Here is a 19,255-nt window from a genome sequence, read left to right as displayed (position 1 = left end):
CATCTTTAAAGAATCAGTAATTTAACTACCCCTCAGGATGACATCGTATATAAAAGAATTTTATGGCATGCAATCAGAAAACTTTTAACCATGAGATTTTTTTTTCCCTCCTATGGTTTCAAATATTACTTTAATTTTACAACCTTTCATCTTGTCTGTATTATGTCTACTTTGCAATCACCTTTTTAACTTTTTTTAAAGTTTCTTTTTAAAATAAACTGTACAATATAAAAAACAAAAGAAAAAAAGTTGTGGCATGTTTATTTCCTTTGAGGTTTGGGCCTAGAAATCAGAATGTTCTTCAATACTGACCTGAAGTCCTACGTATTTACAACATGTTCCTGCTATGGTGAAAGAGAGGAAGGAGGGGTGGGGGGGAAGCAAACGACACTTCTTCATCACTTTTCCTTTTTTTTAAATCTGTATTTCTAACGCACAGGAAGAAAGAAAATAAGCAAAACCTTGAGCTGTGGCAAAGACTTGCCAGGGAATCAGTTGCACCAACTCCTTAATTGTTTTACTACCACCTTTTACAGATTCACTCAAGATCAGCCTATTTGAATTGCTTTTATAGACAAATACTCTTGTGTTACAAATAAGAACAAGCACATCAGTGTAAAAAAGAATGAAACTCATTCCTCCAAAGCACCAAAATGATTTGCAAGGAAGATTTTCAGTAAAGTCTTGTACCTTTTCATTCAAAAACACAGTATCATGGAAGGTATTAGTAGTCACTTCAGTGATTATGCGTTGGGCATGAAAATGGACTGAAGGGTCATCAACAAGATGCCTTTTCAAGGGACTGTAGAGAACGCTGAAATTTTTTATGAAGTTCTCTGAAATGAAATCGATACATTACAAAGTTGTTTAGGTTTCACAAATATATGATATCGGCAGTTTCCATTCTGGAAATCAGAAGAATTTAAGAGCGAAAACAACAAATTCAAACCTGGTTTCAAATCATAAATTAATTTCTAACAGTCTCCTATCAACTCTTGAGTAACTACCACTGCTGTGGAAACGATACAAAATTTCACTTGCCTGCTGCAGTCTTCTCTTCACTTGCCTTACTACTTTTCACTTTGCTTCTATTCCTGTTCAATGTATTATAATAATAATTCCTTCACCTCCTAATCTAACCACATACTTGGTAAGTCATAAATAGGATCCTCACCCTGTCTTTGACTTTCTGTGTTGCATCCAAGCATTTGCTCCTTATCTTGAAGGCTCCAGTAAATTCCACACTTAATTGCATTTATTCTTTTAAGTACTTTCCCCATAATTTTCTTTTGCTTTAGACCTTCAAAGACTGTGTCCATGCCAACATGACTGGCCACTTTTTGTTTATCAGTGACCACCTTCCCCTCCATTCAACCTTCTCTTCAATATTAAGATATTTGACAATAATTGACCAGAGATAAAACTTTAAAACAAACCTCAAGCCCCTCAACTACCTTCACCTACACTACTTCGAGCTAGGATCATATTCTCTAAATTGCGGCAAGATATGGACTATATCATTCTTTTCAATTTAGATTCAGAGCAGTACTATTCTATGTATTACAAAATAAGAAGATTCAACAACCAGGACAAATGAAGTAATACCAAACATACTGAAAACAATTATTTGTTCAAACAGAAACTTCTTATGCTGGTATTCTCAGTCCAAAAACTAGGCCCAAGTAAAACTGGTACCTTTGTACATACGTACCAGATTATTGAGTTTATCTCTGGAAATGCAAATAGCAGTACATTTAATTTTATATTCAATATTCAGCATTCATCAAATTCTCACATCAGGCCAAATTAAAGTTTTGTACTTTCTAGATGTCTAGATTTTTAATATCTATGCATGACTAAGTAATACATAACTAAAAGGTGAGAGCTAGGTAAAAACATATTAATATTCCTGAAGTTTTAGGCAATAGTCTGTAAAGACCAAAATCTGTTAAAAATATTACAAAAAGATATTTCATTTCATTTAAAATCTCTAGTGAAACTGTCAAAAGTTAAGAGGCTTAACAAAAAAAAAACCCAAACAAAAAAACAAACAAACCAAAAGAACCCGCCAAAACCACACACCACACACAAAACCCCACAGTGACTCCATGACAAAAGATATGGAAGCAGAAAGTTTCTGTAAATTCAGATTCCTCTGAAGAGGGTGTTGCTTTCTGAGAGTTACTCAACAGAGAAACCCCATCATGCTCAGGAAATCCTGTGAACTGAAAATAGTTCGAGACAGAAAGTACTTGGAGCAGGAAGGGGAAGGAAACACTATATACGCTCACCCTGGTCTTAATTTTTCCTAAGTATCTGTTTATGATCACTGTTTTTTTTGTTTATCGAGAATGTTTTTCGGGGCGGGGGGGAGGGATAGAGAACATACAGAGCTGGATGGGAACATTAATCAGAATATGACTATTTTTCCTCATGTTTTGCATACTTTTATACTTACAGTTTTGAGGCAAAATGCAAATATAATTAATGCTGTAAGAATTATACTGACATGCCTATTTGAAAAATTTATTTTAGTACTGTGCACACTTGAAGTTACTTCCATTTTAATTTACTACTGCTAACATTTAAAAAAAACCCTGCATTTTCTGAAGGTGGACTCAGTTTTGCACATCATTAAGACAGGTAAGTGCCTGTGGTTAAACATCTTGTGTTGCTCATTCAAATAGCTTGTATATGAATTCAAACTTCAATCAGGGGTTCTTCTGAACACAACTAGCTTTTTTTTTTTTTTTTCCCCCCCCCCCCCCCTTTCTTTCTTTCTTCAATGCAGCCAGGAAAAAAGGAGTAATGACAGATTTGACCAAAACAATTGGTTAAAAACACTTCAGAGATCTATCTTTATAATGGAAGTACTTTTCAAAATAAATTTTAAACAATTTATAAGTTGGTTTCAGAGGGCAAAAGGAAGACCCAGGCTCTGCTGCTAAGTGGACAGTATCTCATAAAATTCTGGGAAAATATAGCGAGTAGAACAGCTGAGCAAACACCAACATCACCATTAACACACAAATGTCTTCTATAACATCAAATGCGTTAGGTGCATTGAGTGATTTTTTTTCATGACCAAGTTAGTTTAGATTGTAAACAATTCCTTCAAGGTATCAAGCATTCAAGAATCACACACTTTGCGATTCACTTCATTTAAAGCAAATTAGAGTAACAAGGGTATCTATAGTCTCACTTTATCAGCAGTCATTTTATGAAGGGTATACATTTTCCATTCACAAACTTACTCTCAAATTTTCTTATTTCAAGCATTTCTATAGTGGATATCATACCCAAAGTAGATCCAATAAGCGATTGATTCTGATCCAGGACATAGTGCACTTCTTCTTTCAGGTCAACAATGGCAGCAAATTCCTTAAGATGAGTAGATCTCGATGCTCCTAATCTCTCTGCATATATCCAAAAAAGATTTGAATCCAGTAGATAAAGATTCAAGGTTTTGTTGGTCCTGCAGCTCAGACCAGTAATGTTAGTGCCATTATCATGAAGGTCAGGAATAAAACAATTCCTATCCTCAATGTGAGGAATAGAATTTGGGGTGTCATCCTTATCTTTCTTCCCATGGGAAGAAAATGCTACTTTAGGGGTCTGAAAGATGGTCTTCTCAGAACTAATAAAACTTAAAAAATGCCTATTTACTGTCCTGCAACATGCAGTGTAATAGCTAAAGGGACTATAGAAACTTAAGAAATTGCTGCATTCTATGGTATTTGATACAACTTGAAAAAAGGTATGTTCCTGGAGGTAGAAAGAGTCCAAAGCTGCTTCTATCTCTAAAAAGTTGCAGTGTGGCACATCACTGACTTTATTTGGTTTGACACCAAGTGTCTGGTTAATGCAAAGCTCACAGACGTTGTGAGTTCTAGATATTGAATGCCACTGAGGAAGCACCACCGTGTTACAGCATGGGTACTTTGTTACTGAAAATGTTTCCAACAATTTTGTATGTGCATCTGGTACAGGGGAATCAAAAGCTGGTGAATCAGCGTCTCCTAAGTGTTGACGAACTGGTTCAGCTGCCTGGCTTTTATTACAGTTGTGGTATTCCAAGGCCACTTTGGTAATCTGCAGGAGGCGGGGGGAACAAAAAACAACAAAAAATAAGATTAATTGTACGTAGTTCACACATAAATGAAGTTCAAATTTGTCGCAGGTTGAATAATGTAAAATACACGGAGTTTTACATGGAATTTCAATAACAAAGTTGACTAGTCTTTCTTAAAAAAAACCCACAGGAAGCTCTGACTTGATAACAAACTCATATTTCTAGATATATCAATATGTAAGAATTAAATATTCAGAACAACAAAAAAAGCCACTGAAATATTTTCAGCCCACTACACTGATCTCAAGGCCCTCTTCTACGTCATATGCAGCACAGTTCCATAACACTACATTTTAAGGTTAAATCCTACTACATGAAGCATTAATCAATATATAGGTTCCTGAATTTCACTTGTTTTCCCAAAGGAGGAGAAAATACATAAAAACAATCCCATCTGAAAGGGGAATGGAGATTCTTCCTGGTGTGGGTGGTCCCAGACTTCTGTAACAATCACTAACAGTGCTGAAGCAGTGTTCTTATTCTCCCAGCCATGCAAACACGGTTGCAATCCTGCATGTATGCTTTGGATGTAGTAATGTGGAATTTATTGAAAATTTTAAAAAGCTAGCCTGCCACTCAATGCAGATGTTTGTGTTGCACTACCATTTCAGTTGTCATAACCAAGGGGAAATGGACAACAAAAAGCACATGCATGGACCATGAAAGGTATTCCCTTTCTAGGAGATAAATAAGAAGAAGGGAAAAGAAAAAAAATCCCTTCACCTTCATCTATCACATTAAATATAATCAAAATACAAAGCATGGCACACACACACTGCTTACACAAGTACATTCTAATAGGGATCATTACAGCTGTCAAAGGCATGTTGAAGGATCGTGTCTAGGAGGGGAACTTTGCCACAGGATCATTTAGATGTGGTCTACAGTGAGAGTTTCTGCTAGTCTTCAAGAACTCATTATTAGATGGTTCCACAGGTCCTGAAAATTCAAATGCTCAATACTTAAATACATATATACATATATACACACACACGTACATATACACACACACGTACATATACACACACACGTACATATACACACACACGTACATATATGTATATAATGACTTCTTAGAAACAATGCAGAAAGAACAATAAGCATAAAGAGAATTTTTAAAAGTTGAATTAACAATAGTTACTGCCTGCCAGTTGTACTAATCCATGCAAGAATCTGTTAGGTATGCAGCAGTATTCCAGTTGTAAAGATGGAGAATCCAGCAGATTATTTTATGAATGTAGAAAGTCAAATTAATAAGGAAATTAAGAACTCTACAGGCGAGACATTTTCATACTCTGTTCATTAGATCATGCTGTTTCTGGCACTACGGGAAGGTTACAGTATTGCTTGGGAGAAGTTTCTTGAAGAACAGGCCTCACAAATGATTACTTTCTTAGGTTTGAGATTCTCTTGACAGATAGAATGAACTTTCCACATTTCTGAATTTCCAGAAATGGGAAGTATAATGACCTGTGCATCAGACTAGAAGACTGCACTGCTCTATCAAGAATATTATTTCATCTCTTTCAGCTTTTCTAATATAAATGAACATTATCTTGTAGCTGGCTAGCTTTTATGGTGTCTATTTCTAGTTTAACTAGATATTGTATCATAAATGATTTTCATTTTTTCCTCATTGCTTCAGACACTGCAGCATTAATTACGTCTCCTGCTGGAGACCATGCATTTCAGGACATAGCTGATGTCCATATAAGCCAGCACTGCCACCAAAACTTAGTCTTGCTAGATTTCAAACAACAGTGTCTCGTTTCTTAAAGTGACCATATTCCTTTGTGTAACCACATTTGGGGAGGAGGAAGAAGGAGAGGAGAACTAGAATGGGGTGGAAAAAACACTTAAGTTTTGCAACACTCAAATATTTTCTTGCTCCTTCATTTGAGCTTTGTCAGTGGAACAGAAGATCAAAGAAAGATCTGCTTCTGTCACACAACACTCTCCACCGAAAGAAGGGAGTTGAGGAAAAGAGTCAGGCCCTTGCCTTGCATCACTGTTGACACGTAACAGAGGCATACTGTGTGGGGCAAAACCTTGGAGTTGGAACAATTTGTCTTGAAAAAGTATTTTCAAACAAATGTGAATACTTAGAGCAGTGAAAAAATAAATGATGTATCTGTCATCCTGAGAGAATATTTTTGGACACTAAGACACGTGGCCTCTTGATCATAACAGGAATACTACATGCAGCCTGTTCAACTAACGCTTATTCCTCTACTTCGTTTGCCTTTTTCAAAACGCTGCAAGGCAGCAATCTTTAGAGTTGGTCCACAGAGACAAGGAAAAAAGCCCTCTGTCTAAATGCATGCCATGAGCAAAAACCGACAGGCAGCAGACAGAGCATTTTTCCAGCGCAGTTAGTCAAGAACCAGCAGTTAGTCAAGAACCAGCAGTTAGTCAAGAACCAGCAGTTAGTCAAGAACCAGCAGTTAGTCAAGAACCAGCAGTTAGTCAAGAACCAGCAGTTAGTCAAGAACCAGCAGTTAGTCAAGAACCAGCAGTTAGTCAAGAACCAGCAGTTAGTCAAGAACCAGCAGTTAGTCAAGAACCTTTGGGACAAACTGAGGAAAGATTTGATGGACTGTTACAAAAGAAGAAGAAAGAATTTGAGCAATGAGCCATACAAAGTAGAGAAATCCGAATGGAAAGTATTCCCTATTAATTCCAAAAAACATCTCCAATTAAAAGTGAAGTGATTGCCAGTGTCAGATGTCCAAACATAATTCTAGTATTACTAAAATCAACTTTGAACCTTGAACTGGCATTGCACTGAATAAAAAGTACCACTACTCTTACTTGGCACGGTGAGAAATAAGTATGTCATCCTTACAGGAGCAGGTAAAGGTATAAATATGAAAGAATATAAATTAAGAATATAACATATGCAGATTTTTTCCCCCTATACATTATACCAAGAATCAATTCAGGATTTAGAGGATCATGTTCCTAATAAATATTCTCTCTTTTCAGAGAGCGTAAATTCCATTTCTCAACAGAAACATCACATTTATACAATTATGAAACATAAAACCTGTGTGCCTCAAATCATGTATCTGCCTCTCATGACGATTCAGCGCTATACCTTTTCTATTAACCATGCATACACTTAAAATCCCAAGCAGGCCTAAGAAGATAATTTCCAGTACTCAAAACTATAAATGATCTCCTGTCTGCACCAGAGCACGCAATATGAAAATAGACTTGTAAACAGGTTTGAGCACAAAGTTTATCTCAGCAGTACTGCACCCACCCTGTATATTGTACAATCCTAGCACAATTAAGCGAGAGTTCTCAATTTCTACTATGCTGGAAGTAAAAAATAATCTCACTTACTTCATCTAAAAGAGGATGAATTTCTGCTAAGGGATTGTAAGGTATAAATATGAGAAGTGCTGGTCCTTTCTTCAACTCATTGTTTAGAAGGAGACTTTTTCCACCATGTGGTCTCAGCCAGCGTATGAGCATCTCTCGATTTTCTAGAGCCCATTTGCAAATGTTCTCAGCTGTATAGTTCATGATGTCATTTGGATAAATCTTGAAAGGTGAAAAAATAATTATTTGTCTTCACTTACTTAAATATACTGTTTACTAATGAATGCAGTAATCACATATAGCATGCTTTGTTAATGTAATGCCTAAAGCTCTTTTTAATTTAATGACACTATTCAGTGAGCTTCAGGCTTTCATATATCTCCCGCCTTTGGCAAAGGGGAATGAAAATGTACGCTACTAGAAAAAAAAGTAAGTTTTCAAACATTCTGTATTCTAGTATTTAACAGCTTTGCAAATACGATGTGGAACACTGTCACTTATTACATTTGCCCAGGGCCCACTACGACAGAGCTTCAATACTCACGTATTGTCTCAAAGTTACTGCAGCATAAATATAATACTCACAAGAGACGTGTTCACATGTCTGTGCAAATACACGCTGCCTGAATGCACCAATGAGATCTCCTTTGCAACATGTTTATCTGTGATCACTCCAAAGCGTATTGTTCCAAGGTAATCTGAAAGTGCAAATTTCTAGTGTTTAATACAATTATACACACTGAACTTCTTTCCTGAAAGTCTTAGAAGAACATGGATCTTACTTTTTAAATGGTTATAAGAAACTAAATGTAACAATATGATCTCCTCCTGGGACACCTTCAAACCAATACCCGGAACCATGCTGTATGAACGTACAGAAACCTTACTGAAATAGCAACTGCCAAGACTGCCGGTGAATGAAGTGAGGTAGAAGAAGAAAGGGGATGAGAATAGACAAGGAAAGCAAATGTGTTCCTCTTCTTCACCCAGGTAGAGAATGTTAATGTGGAGTGTCCAATTTCTTAACTCGCTTATTAAATACAGAATTTAGTATCTCAGATCTATCTTGCTACATGTTATAGCATCTCAAAAACCAAGATAAGACAAATACAAGAAAAAGGTACTAACTTATTAAGGGATTGTTTATATTATATATATTTACAGTAAAAATTGATATTACCTAAATACTTATTTTGATATTTCCATATCTATAACAATACTCCACAAGGATAGGATGCTTTTCATATTTAGATTGCCAAGAACTATATGCCCAACATATAGATGGGGAAGTTGCAGAACAAAATGTAGGAGAACAGGCTTTATACTGCACACCAAGACATTGACAAAGCAAAAATCAGACGAATGGTATCAATTTACTTCATTCGCTGATAGGAAGAAATATCCTTAAAATGTGCTAATCTTAAATTTAAGTATTTTTTCTACTGATATATCCAGGATTTCTGACCAAAAAAAAAGAAATCTGTCAGAATAAAGTTAACATTCTGAAGATAATGAGGATCATAAGCTTTTTCAGTAGGTTTGGGTTTTTTTGTGGAACTCCATTAGAATAGAAACCAGCAGTCCTTTTCTACTTAACACAGAAGTTTTTATAAACATTGTGTAGCAGGGCACTGTGACATCTGCAATTTATTCAAGATAATTCATTTCAAAAAACATGAGAAAATTTTGCACACAAATTCATGGCAGCCATGAGGGTCTGTAAGCACATTCAGTGAAGTTTAAAATACACGGCTTCTGAAAAGAAAAAGAATATTAAGAATAGTGCACATTATACCACCACACTGTAAAATCAGATTAAAAAGCATAATATGCTAGACTTTATTTTACTAGTATTTTGGTGTCATGAAACAAAGCTCAGTAATGTACAGAAAATGTCAAAGAATAGCTTCCTGTCTAATAGCAGATCATGGAGAAGACTCTCTTCTGAACATGGAAAACAAATTCTCACTAAACTGAACTGAAGAAATGTTAAAAGAGGGAAGTAATCCAGAAATGCATTCAGCTCTCCAGTGCTGAAGAATGACAATGCTTGCCTAGCATTTTAAGACAGAGCAAGATCAACTAGCCGCTCATGTAATTAACCACTTACAAAAGCAGACACAGTCTATGTTTGGAGATTACCATCAGCAGTACCAATGTGTTTGTATACTTACCACACAGAGACACTACTAATCACCAACGCGTTGGGGATTAGCACCTGGGTGGCAAAAGAGTGTGAAAACTGCAGGTGCTGCTACCTGTCAGCAATTCTCTGTATTTCACAAAAGAAACAGTCCACTGAAGTCTCTGGCACTACAAAGGCCAGAAGTTTATCAGATGGAAATACTCAGTAGCGTAGCTAAACATACTGGCACATACGTACAAAATTAGTCCACCATAATTAACTGCCAGTCAATCTTTTGTAGCTTTTAAAACCACTACTGCAGTAGGAAACTGATTTAATATAAATTTACTTCAAATAAACATAATTTGGAACAAAAACACTAAGTAGTCTACCTCAGTTTACTAATCAACCAAATGGGTATAAAGATACTACTTCCCACCAACAGTTATTCAAATTTAAATGTTTTTTAGGAGTACTTTTGAGCTTTGCATAGAACATTTAGTGCACAACGTTGATATTATAAAAATTGTATACAACAATCCAAAATAAAAGCTCTTCAGAAGAAAAAGCTTTGAAAGCTACATATATGTAAAAAGTAATCACTTTATTATAAATATTTTGTGAACATATACAAAAATATATTAAAAAGTTCACCTTTTAGCTGAGGGGCTTTTACCGAGGCTGTTACTACACTACATCTCAAACATTCCCACATGTTATTTAGGAGACGTCACTTATATTCTATCACTAAAGCAAAGAAAAACATATAAAATGATCCCCAGAGTTCAATCACTATTGTTCAATGCTTGTTATAAGGTAGGAGAAAAAAAAAGAATAAAATAAGGCAAAACATAACTGAAACTAGAAAGTTACTATTACGCAAACTCCGTGTATTTAAACACAAGAGTTGTTAAATTTTAGATTATTAATGCAAAACAACAGGAAAATCCCTTCTCATTAAGCTATCTTCTTCCAGCTCTTTAACTCCACACAGGAAAGCATTTAAGAATTTCTTTGGTGATGCTGAATTCAGTTACTAAACTCTAGATTGAAAGTCAAGTTCATCTTATTGCCTCTGGTTTCAGATGTTGCCCCAGACAAACACACTTTAATTCAACTTAAATCAATGCTAGTTTGATTACGGTTATATACAGACTGCAGCTACACTTTCAGGTTACAGAAGAAAGTGTATCTTAATGAGTCCTTGAATAGAAGCCTGCCATATATTTCATTTCAGGATGGCTGATTACCGAATACACAATAAACCTCTTCTGTAAGCAATCCTCACATTATTTCTTCATTGTTATAGTAAAAGACAGCTTTGTAATTAGATCAACATTAAGAAACACACTCAAAAGTGATTCACTCCCTGACTATAAAATATTGCAAAGAACTGAACCCATTTACATGAATTTTTCACAGATGTCCTGAATTTTGAAAGATGATGCTTTTACCTTTCTTTAATGAATGTAATGCTGATGTGAAGAATGTTAGGTAACCAGGAGGCTGAGGTGAAGCATTGAACTCAAAATATCCCAGAACTCCAGGCTGAAAAAATAAGAATTAGAGTTGGCTAAGTTATTTTCAAATATAAATATATAGAACATTTTAATTACTCGCCTATAGTAAAACACAACAGACTAAACGGTCTTTGGTCATCTTTGTTAAAACAAAAGCAGTCATTTTATGCTGCAAGAAAAAATTTAATATTGAAGAGAGAATGAAAATCTGTTCTAATGTTGAAATTCAAAAACACATGTACAATGAGAGCGCTTTTATGGCTGTAGAGGCATTAGCTGCAAGCTGCACTGTTCCCACGTTAGGTATTACAGTTCTCTAAAAACAATTAATAGTTGCTTTGAAATTATTATATGAGTCAGTTGCAGCACCATAGTAAGAACCATAAGCATCATAAGGGCATCTTTTGAAATATGGAATATGATTTGTCAGAGTATTAACAAACTTAATAATAACATTTTAACTTTTACTGCGCTGCACATAAATAGCAACTATAGATGAATTCACACATTTGTAAGTGAATACTTGAACTGCTAAGCCACCTTATCATCCCATCATCAAGCTGTCAGGCGTGGTAAATTCTTCCAGTGTGGGCTGTAGAAGTCTGTGGGAGACCAACTGCACAAAAAGTATGAAAGAACCCCACATCCCACCTTCATATGCATAAAGATTTTCTTCAGGTGGCCAAACAGGCAATTCAAAATTTCAAGGACCCTTCACAGGCCCGTTCCCTTTGCCAGATATGAAGCCTGAATCAGGAAGAGAATCTGGGAGAAGCTGACTTGGAACAAACGGGAGCACAGTCTGAAACGTCTCTTGTTTCAAAATTAAAACCCAGTTTTAGTCTTAAATTTTGCAAAATACAGTCCACTAAAAATTATTTGTTCTCACCACTTGTATCAGTTATTAGACTTTCAGGACAGATTCAGCGGCAGAACGCGACTATTGCATGTTCTTTGCATCCCAGCTGCGCCAGTGCGTACAGGGAGAGCCGATGCTCACAACGAGCGCGCTCTCGGGACGCTGCGCAACGCAGGGTTCCAGGCTCCCGCATCACCCGCTCACACGGCAAATGCGTTCCCACAGGAATCTTCGCATCTGACTATTTCAGAAGCTGCTTTAATTTTTGTTGAGTTTTACTTATTAAAAAAAATAAGCTTATTTCTTAAACATGAATATACATTTTGCCTCTTACTAAGTTTCCTTTGACTTTTACCTTAGGTGATATGCTCCTAAGATGTTCACGAATGAAAACATTCCTCATCTCATCTAATAAGTCTGCCCTTTCAGGCAGGAATTATCTTTTATTAAAGAATGCTGAATGCAAGACTTGTTCACAAAGATTCTTTAAGAGGTACCGCAAGAAAAATATCAATGATAAAAATTATGTACAAGCTATTAGTGAAATTTCTGCAATAACTGTTCAGGAGGAAATAAGAATATAAACAAGTTAGAAGCAGAAAACACAGCAAAACAGCAGCAATCATTCTTCTTCCTTAAAGAGTAAAAAAAGTTAGCAAAACCATATGGTTCAAAGCCTAAGTTTGCTTCATACAGTTATGGCATTCAAACCACCATATGGCACAAACTAATGAATGAAAGAAGAGTCAAAAGTGACAGAGTAAAATGTGAGAAGGCATCAAAGGTCAGATTTGTAGACATTTATAAAGTTATTAAAAAAATACCCTAATGTTCTGGTTCTGACTGCCCATTCTGTTACACACTCTTTGTAGCTTAAGATTTCTAACTGCTGACTGCGAATAATAAGGTGTTTCCATGAGACATTTCAGGAAAATGTTTCTTCAATAAAAAGAGAGTGTAGTGGGAGAATTCTGTATGTCCATTCTGTAATCTGGCTAACTAGCTTCCTTCCTTCTGATCATCCCAGAACAGCTAAAATTTCCTCCCTTTACAGGCTACAATTATACACATGAAGAAAAAGTGTCTAAAATGCTATAATTCTTCCCCAGTACCATGCACACTTTCCTGTTTTTCTGTTCTTCAAAGAGATTCACTTGTTAACGTCAACTATGCTGCTGATTTTAACAAAACTGAACACTTTTGGGTGCTAGCAACTAACAGTATGCCTTGCTCAGTACAAGAGAGACATCTCAATGTAAACAAGAGGTTCTTAAGTCTGAACACAAGTATGTTTAGAGGAGCCTGACTGCAGCAACTCCCACTTCTTTTCATGTAAGCACCTCCAAAACATCAACTCAAAATGTCAGTTTACTGCTCTAGCAACAACTGCCTGCATGTGGTTTGCACAGGCATCTACATAAAAGCTGTTATCGATGATCAGCTGCTTCAAAGCAACCATCTGTGTGGAGTTATGGTTAAATATATCCACCAGGCAGTTGGAAATAGTCAAATGAACAGGCTATGGCTTGCTGCTATATAAAGTGGGAGTTTACCAGGCTCTGTCCTCAACTCACAGGATCTGTGAGAACACAGCAGTGGCTTTAAAAACAAACAAAAAAAGAAATGGAAAAAAAAAAAGAAAGAATCCATACCTGCCCAAAGATGACAATATCACATGAAAGGTGGTAAGGATCCCCTAACAGGATTATATATTTGCAGGTGGCACAGAGGTAGTTTAAGGACAATGTATTAGAAACATTGGAGTCTGCTACAGGGGAGTTTATTGGAGCTTTTCTTCCATGAAATAATTTTGGGAAGCTGTCCCAAACTAAGTGTCTGTAGGAAAGGTTTTAGAATAAACTGAGAATGCCGACAGTGAAAAGCCATTAGTACCTAATAAAACTCAGTTATGGAAATGCTAAATTATTAATTGTAGTGCAGCTTATTTCTTTACTTGGTCTCAACACCAGAGAAATTGGAAGTGTCAAGTGTCACCAGTTAAATCCAAAAGTAACAGGCTTGATGATGATCTGGACAATTACAGAGCAGCAAACAGAATCTTTAAGAAGGAACAGAGATCTTGTTTTCTTGGAGAGCAGTCAGCACGATTTTATTACCAAAGCAGCAAACGATGTCTCAAATCCATTAAAAATTCTTTGAAGCAACCAGCAGGCATGCAGATGATAGTGATCCTCTCAATGCAGCATACTATAATTCCCCTAAAAGCTTACAAGAAGTTACCAAACACCTTGAAAGAAACTAAGTGTCAAGGAGTAACAGGAGGTCCTTTTCTGCATTAATAGCTACTTTAAAAGCTAGAAAACTACAGGTAGAAATTATTTGTAACAGTCAAAAGACAGGCAGTGTACTGAGGCTCATGTAATTAAATATTTCTGGAAGAAAGAGTGAAGGGTGAGGAACAAAATTTGCGCAATCACAAATCACAATATTAAATGACCATGTGATAAAAGATTGCTGAAGTTAACTGCCAAAGAATGCAAAGTACTGAAAACAGGAAAAAAAAAATACAGCTACTAATTAGCTGTTACAATTAAACAAACTGCTTTTACTACTCACTTAAGGGATCCGATCTCAATACCTATTTATTTTTTATGTTTTGGCTGTATTAAGTAAAGGAAAACTCTTTTTCAGAATCTCAGACTTGTGCCAGCAGGCAACTCCTCTTGTGGTCTATCTGCAAACACAGGAAAGAAAACTGCAAGAAAAAAGGAAAATGTCAACTCTGGGGGACAGAAGGACCAACGTTAGGTAATACAAATCCTGTACTGTAGAAATACAAAGACGGAAATGTCCTGACTGATACTAGATGAATTAAAGTTAGAAGTAAAAGCCTGTTCATTTTCTAATGATGAATACAACTACATGTAGCCAGAAACCAAGAGAGAGAGAAAGAGCAACCCACAGCCTGCCCAAGATATCTTGCGTCTTAGGTGAGGCAGATGCAAACTGTCACCTCATCACTTCATGTGGGCACCACAGCACCACACAGAAGCAAGCTATTAAGTCAAATCCACTACTGGGTCAGCTCCTACACAGCTGATTCATGATCAGGAAGCATTTCTACACAGCTGGAGCAAAGAAGAAAGCTGATACAGTGTCAGACACATCCCAGCTACACCCCAGAGAGACCACTTTCCCCCACCACCTCCCCCCATAAAAGCTGGGTTAGTCAGATGAGGAATTAGACATACTAGTTGGGATTAAAATAAAACTGTTACATCTCTGCAATTAAGAAAACACAAGAAATCTGATTATATGTTCTGACAGTCACCTGGAGTTATGGTGGGAACTGCAAGTCTTTCTCCTGATGCAACTTAACTCTTTCTGCACATTCCAAGATTACAACTGCTTTTCCAAGTGGGGTTTCTCAAACAGTAAATTCTAATCTTGTATCCCATTCTAATTTTATACAAGTATCATTCCACAAGCTTTCTTTAAAAAACTTGATTAGTATCAGAAAAAGCAGAATCTTAACTTTCAAGTCTTCAATAAGGCTTTTTTCATAGCGTTTGGGTGCCCTCTTGTGGTAGCGAGCTCAGCTTCTCACTGTTTGCACTGATCCACTTCGGCTGAGAAATGGACACAACATCATATAACCAACACCACTTGCTTTTACTTTCTGCTGGACTCTATTTAGCAACATTTTTAGAAACAGAAACTGAAATCTGATTACAAGGTAAAATACTACTAGATTTTGGTATCTCTTGACATGCTTGCACTTGCAAAAAAAAATGCTTTGCAGGTTTAACTTGGTACTTTTATGGGACTTGCTAGTTCAGGCATGCTAACGTGGCTAATGGATTTCTGCGTCTGGTTGTGTATGCGTAGAGCTCCTGCTTTTCTTTGCTTCTTCTTTGCTAGACCCTTTCTCTGTCAAAAGGCAGTAACTGGAATTTGAGCACAAGATTTAAACATGAAAAGCTTCACAGGTTAGAGGGAAAAGAACTATGGCCTTGAAGTCCTGGCCATCAGTAGAAGTAAACTGACAAGCAACAACAAAATGCCCTTGAAACAAGAGAAGTGCTCAGTAACGCTAAGCGTGAAGATCCATACCGGCAGCAGCTCTGCTCAACTTGTGGCCCTGCGTATGAATGTTCACCTACTGGTAACTTAAGAAGTTACCGCATACACCAGATACCAGCTAGCACTATCCCTGGACAGAAAGGCCCAGCAATGAGGACCAAGACTGCTTCCCAAGAGCCACATGCTACACTGTGACCTACTCCTTAATGTGGGAGACCTCAGTGCCAAAGTAAACACAACAGCTGAGGCAGAGAACGAGCACTGCCTAGTGCAGGCTGTGGATCAGCTACAGAAAGGTTCATTTCAGCTCACATTTTCCAACTCAAGCATAAACACCCCTAACCCGAGTTCGCATAACCTGTTCTCTAGCAAAGCACAGGACTGAAAATTAGATGCCGCTGATGACAAACCTTTCGTAAAATATTCTGAGCTTCAAATTAATGCTTTTCAGTGAAGAAATCACAAAAAAAAACAAAAAAACAAAAAAACAACCACACCCTGACCAACCAGCAGACAATGGTCAAAATGCCTGATGATCAACCACTAATAGTTTTCCCTCCTTTCCCTCCTGCTAAAAATTAACGTTTTCAGTATACAAAAGATGAAAATCAAAGCAAGAAACTAAAGAGGAAAATAAGGTGTTAAATAGCAACTAGTTTGTATCATACATGCATTTCCTGTAACCTACTCCAAAACATACTAAGATTTCTCAAGCTTTTTCACTTCTTAAGCACAGCAATAACCTCCTGGATTGCACCTTCTCCTACAAAGTGTATTATGTCCCTTGACTTACACAAGTGACAGTAAAAACACCTACATTTCTAACTCTTTAAAATGATGAAACAACAATATGTTTATTTCTGTTTGAAAACTCGTTTTTCCTTTATGCCTGCTTCCCTCTCCATCTTGGTATACAATTCTCTGATTTCTGAGGTCTCACAGCTTCTGATCAGCCAGCGCTTGCTTTCCGTACTGCCCTCTTGTGCTGGACTTGTGCTATCTGATGCCTTTCTCCATTAACGTGTGGCTTGTCCTGTTCCCTGACGAATCTGACTGCACGAGGTGGCTGTTATTTTTGTATGCCCTTCTCCATCTCCTCTGTATTTTATAAAGGCAAGACATTGAGCACCTAGTGCCACGGAGCGGGGAAAAAACACCAACCTTAAATTGGAGGGGTGTGGGGCAACAGATCAGACTCGATTCTTAGTCCAGTTCACAGAAAGAACCAACGAATGCCAAATACAAAATACAGACTGGGGACTTCTCAAAGCCATGGAGTTTTGAAGCAGAGGAAAGGGGGGAGTATTTGACCACAGACTGGAAAAATAAATAGCTGTTCAACTGCTAAGCAGTATTTCAAAATGAAAGATTGGATTTTCTGGGTTCCCTCAGAAGTTCGTCTTTTATCTTAGTCTTTTTCCAATGGAAGCGCACATCCTATTGTAAAGTAAGTTTAAGCTTAATGACGGTATGCTTATCCATTAGTTCTTGGAGACAACCAAGAGATAATTCACAAAACAAACTGAAAACCAAGCATGGCTGTTCTCAAATTTCTAAAGGAAGAAAACCCAACAAAGTTTCAGAACGACCAAACTGAAGCAGAGGAAAGACGACAGAACTGCTCAGGATCACAGAAAGCATCAGTGTCAAGAGACAGGAGCGGAACTCACCACTCCTGACTCAAAGTCCGTGCTTAAAACACTGGAGAACTAAACCAACAAACAGCTGCTGAGGGCTGGTAGCTTTCATTTAACAACACAAGTTACACTCTGTCCTGCAGCAGGATCTGTCTTGAAAACATAATACCAACTCAAAAAGGAACCACGTTTCATTCGGAAACACTGCAAATCCCCTAGCGTGTTTTGGGCACTACCACAATATCAATCTGTTGTTTATGTTTTCTGTTCTGCTGTAATAGCTTGGGGTTTAGTAACATTATAGTATTTCTCCATTGTGCACTAAAGAAATGTACAGTTATAAATGGGTTATAAATGGTCCTGCTGCAAATTCCTTTTACCTACTTAAAAAGTTATTAATCCACTAGTACTGTTACCAGGCTTGGCCTCTCTGTACACAATAGACTGAAAATTAATAAAACACAACGCACCAGTGGAGTAAAATTATGAAGCTACATCATACAAAGAAGTTGGAAGCCATTACTTCAACTGATATCACATTTGGTTTTATTTAACAGACTTTTTCACTTAATGGAAAGATTTAATAGTCCTTTAAAAAATAAAGCAATTATTATATATTTCTCAACTGCTTTTCCAACTTAGTCTGCAAGTTTTGGGGGGAAAGGGCTCTCCCTTCTCACTTGTTCATACGTAACTTTCTGGGGAGGTTAACAATTTTGATGGTTGGCTCTACATACCAGTGTGCTGCAAATCAACAACATCACTAAATCATGATAGTCACTACACAAGGTACCAGCACTACGAATCTGTCATTTCATATTTTTAAAATTTTAACAAAATTTACAGGGCACTGATTTCAAGATTCTGGAAAGAAACTACTATGGAACAGCCCAAATTTAACTGTGAAACAAGTCAAACTCTTTCTGAACCACAGTGGTAAAGCTAGAGAAGAGAGACAAGTACCTCATAATTTGAGAGGAAATCTAGTAATTTTGATCGAGACGAGATGTAGAGTAGTGGTGTCATCACCCGGCGAACAAACTTTTCAATATAAACAGCACTCATAGGGCCTTTGTATTCAATTGGTCCAAAACTAGTACCAAAAAAAATAATAAAACATTAAGACTTAAGTTAATGAGAGAGAGTCCCTCCTGGGGGTGGCAGAGACGGGAGTGACACAGAGCGCATGCTCAGCCCCGGGGGAACCGAGTGCTCCCTGTGCTAACTTGCAGGAGCTGCTACATCGGAGAGGGGAGCTGTGGCTCTAACACAGGGTCTATGGGTAGGTGCAACGTGCTAGTGGGGATCCAGGGATGGAGACCACCTCTGAGCCCCATTAAAGAAGTCTGTAAAAGGCGGATATGAATTACATAACCCTATACACATCTTTCTGCTTTGTCTGTACACCTGAGTAAATACACATGACTTAAAAATACAGAGTGGAAAAGTGTCACTACTTTCACTTGCAGATTTTTAAATAGACTCTTGTAAGTAGCACTCAACTAAGCAGGGACGAGTCCAGTCACACTGTCGATGGAGAGGCTGAGCAAGCCTATAGCTTCTCCCCCAGCATCTGACAAACAGCTCACACCACGCCAGGCAGTGCTAAAG

At 37.2% G+C, this 19,255-nt stretch overlaps 1 protein-coding gene across 3 annotated transcripts in view; it reads right to left on the bottom strand.

The window, feature by feature from the left end:
* Positions 1 to 19,255, bottom strand: part of TXNDC11 (thioredoxin domain containing 11) — a 36,092-nt gene that overhangs the window by 10,092 nt on the left and 6,745 nt on the right. For 2 of the 3 annotated variants that reach the window (XM_064520368.1, XM_026096366.2), the window contains exons 4-9: positions 18,608 to 18,737; positions 11,039 to 11,132; positions 8,045 to 8,157; positions 7,481 to 7,681; positions 3,300 to 4,092; positions 691 to 836 (exon numbers count right to left, since the gene is read on the bottom strand). In XM_064520368.1, coding sequence (XP_064376438.1) covers positions 691 to 836; positions 3,300 to 4,092; positions 7,481 to 7,681; positions 8,045 to 8,157; positions 11,039 to 11,132; positions 18,608 to 18,737 — 1,477 coding nt within the window. The remainder of the gene's footprint in view (positions 1 to 690; positions 837 to 3,299; positions 4,093 to 7,480; positions 7,682 to 8,044; positions 8,158 to 11,038; positions 11,133 to 18,607; positions 18,738 to 19,255) is intronic. The other variant, XM_026096367.2, reaches the window with a different exon arrangement.

Source organism: Dromaius novaehollandiae, chromosome 14, assembly GCF_036370855.1.
Source record: "Dromaius novaehollandiae isolate bDroNov1 chromosome 14, bDroNov1.hap1, whole genome shotgun sequence".
Taxonomy (NCBI): Eukaryota; Metazoa; Chordata; class Aves; order Casuariiformes; family Dromaiidae; genus Dromaius; species Dromaius novaehollandiae.
Note: the sequence above shows the minus strand (reverse complement) of the source record. Positions and strands in the feature narration are given on the sequence as shown.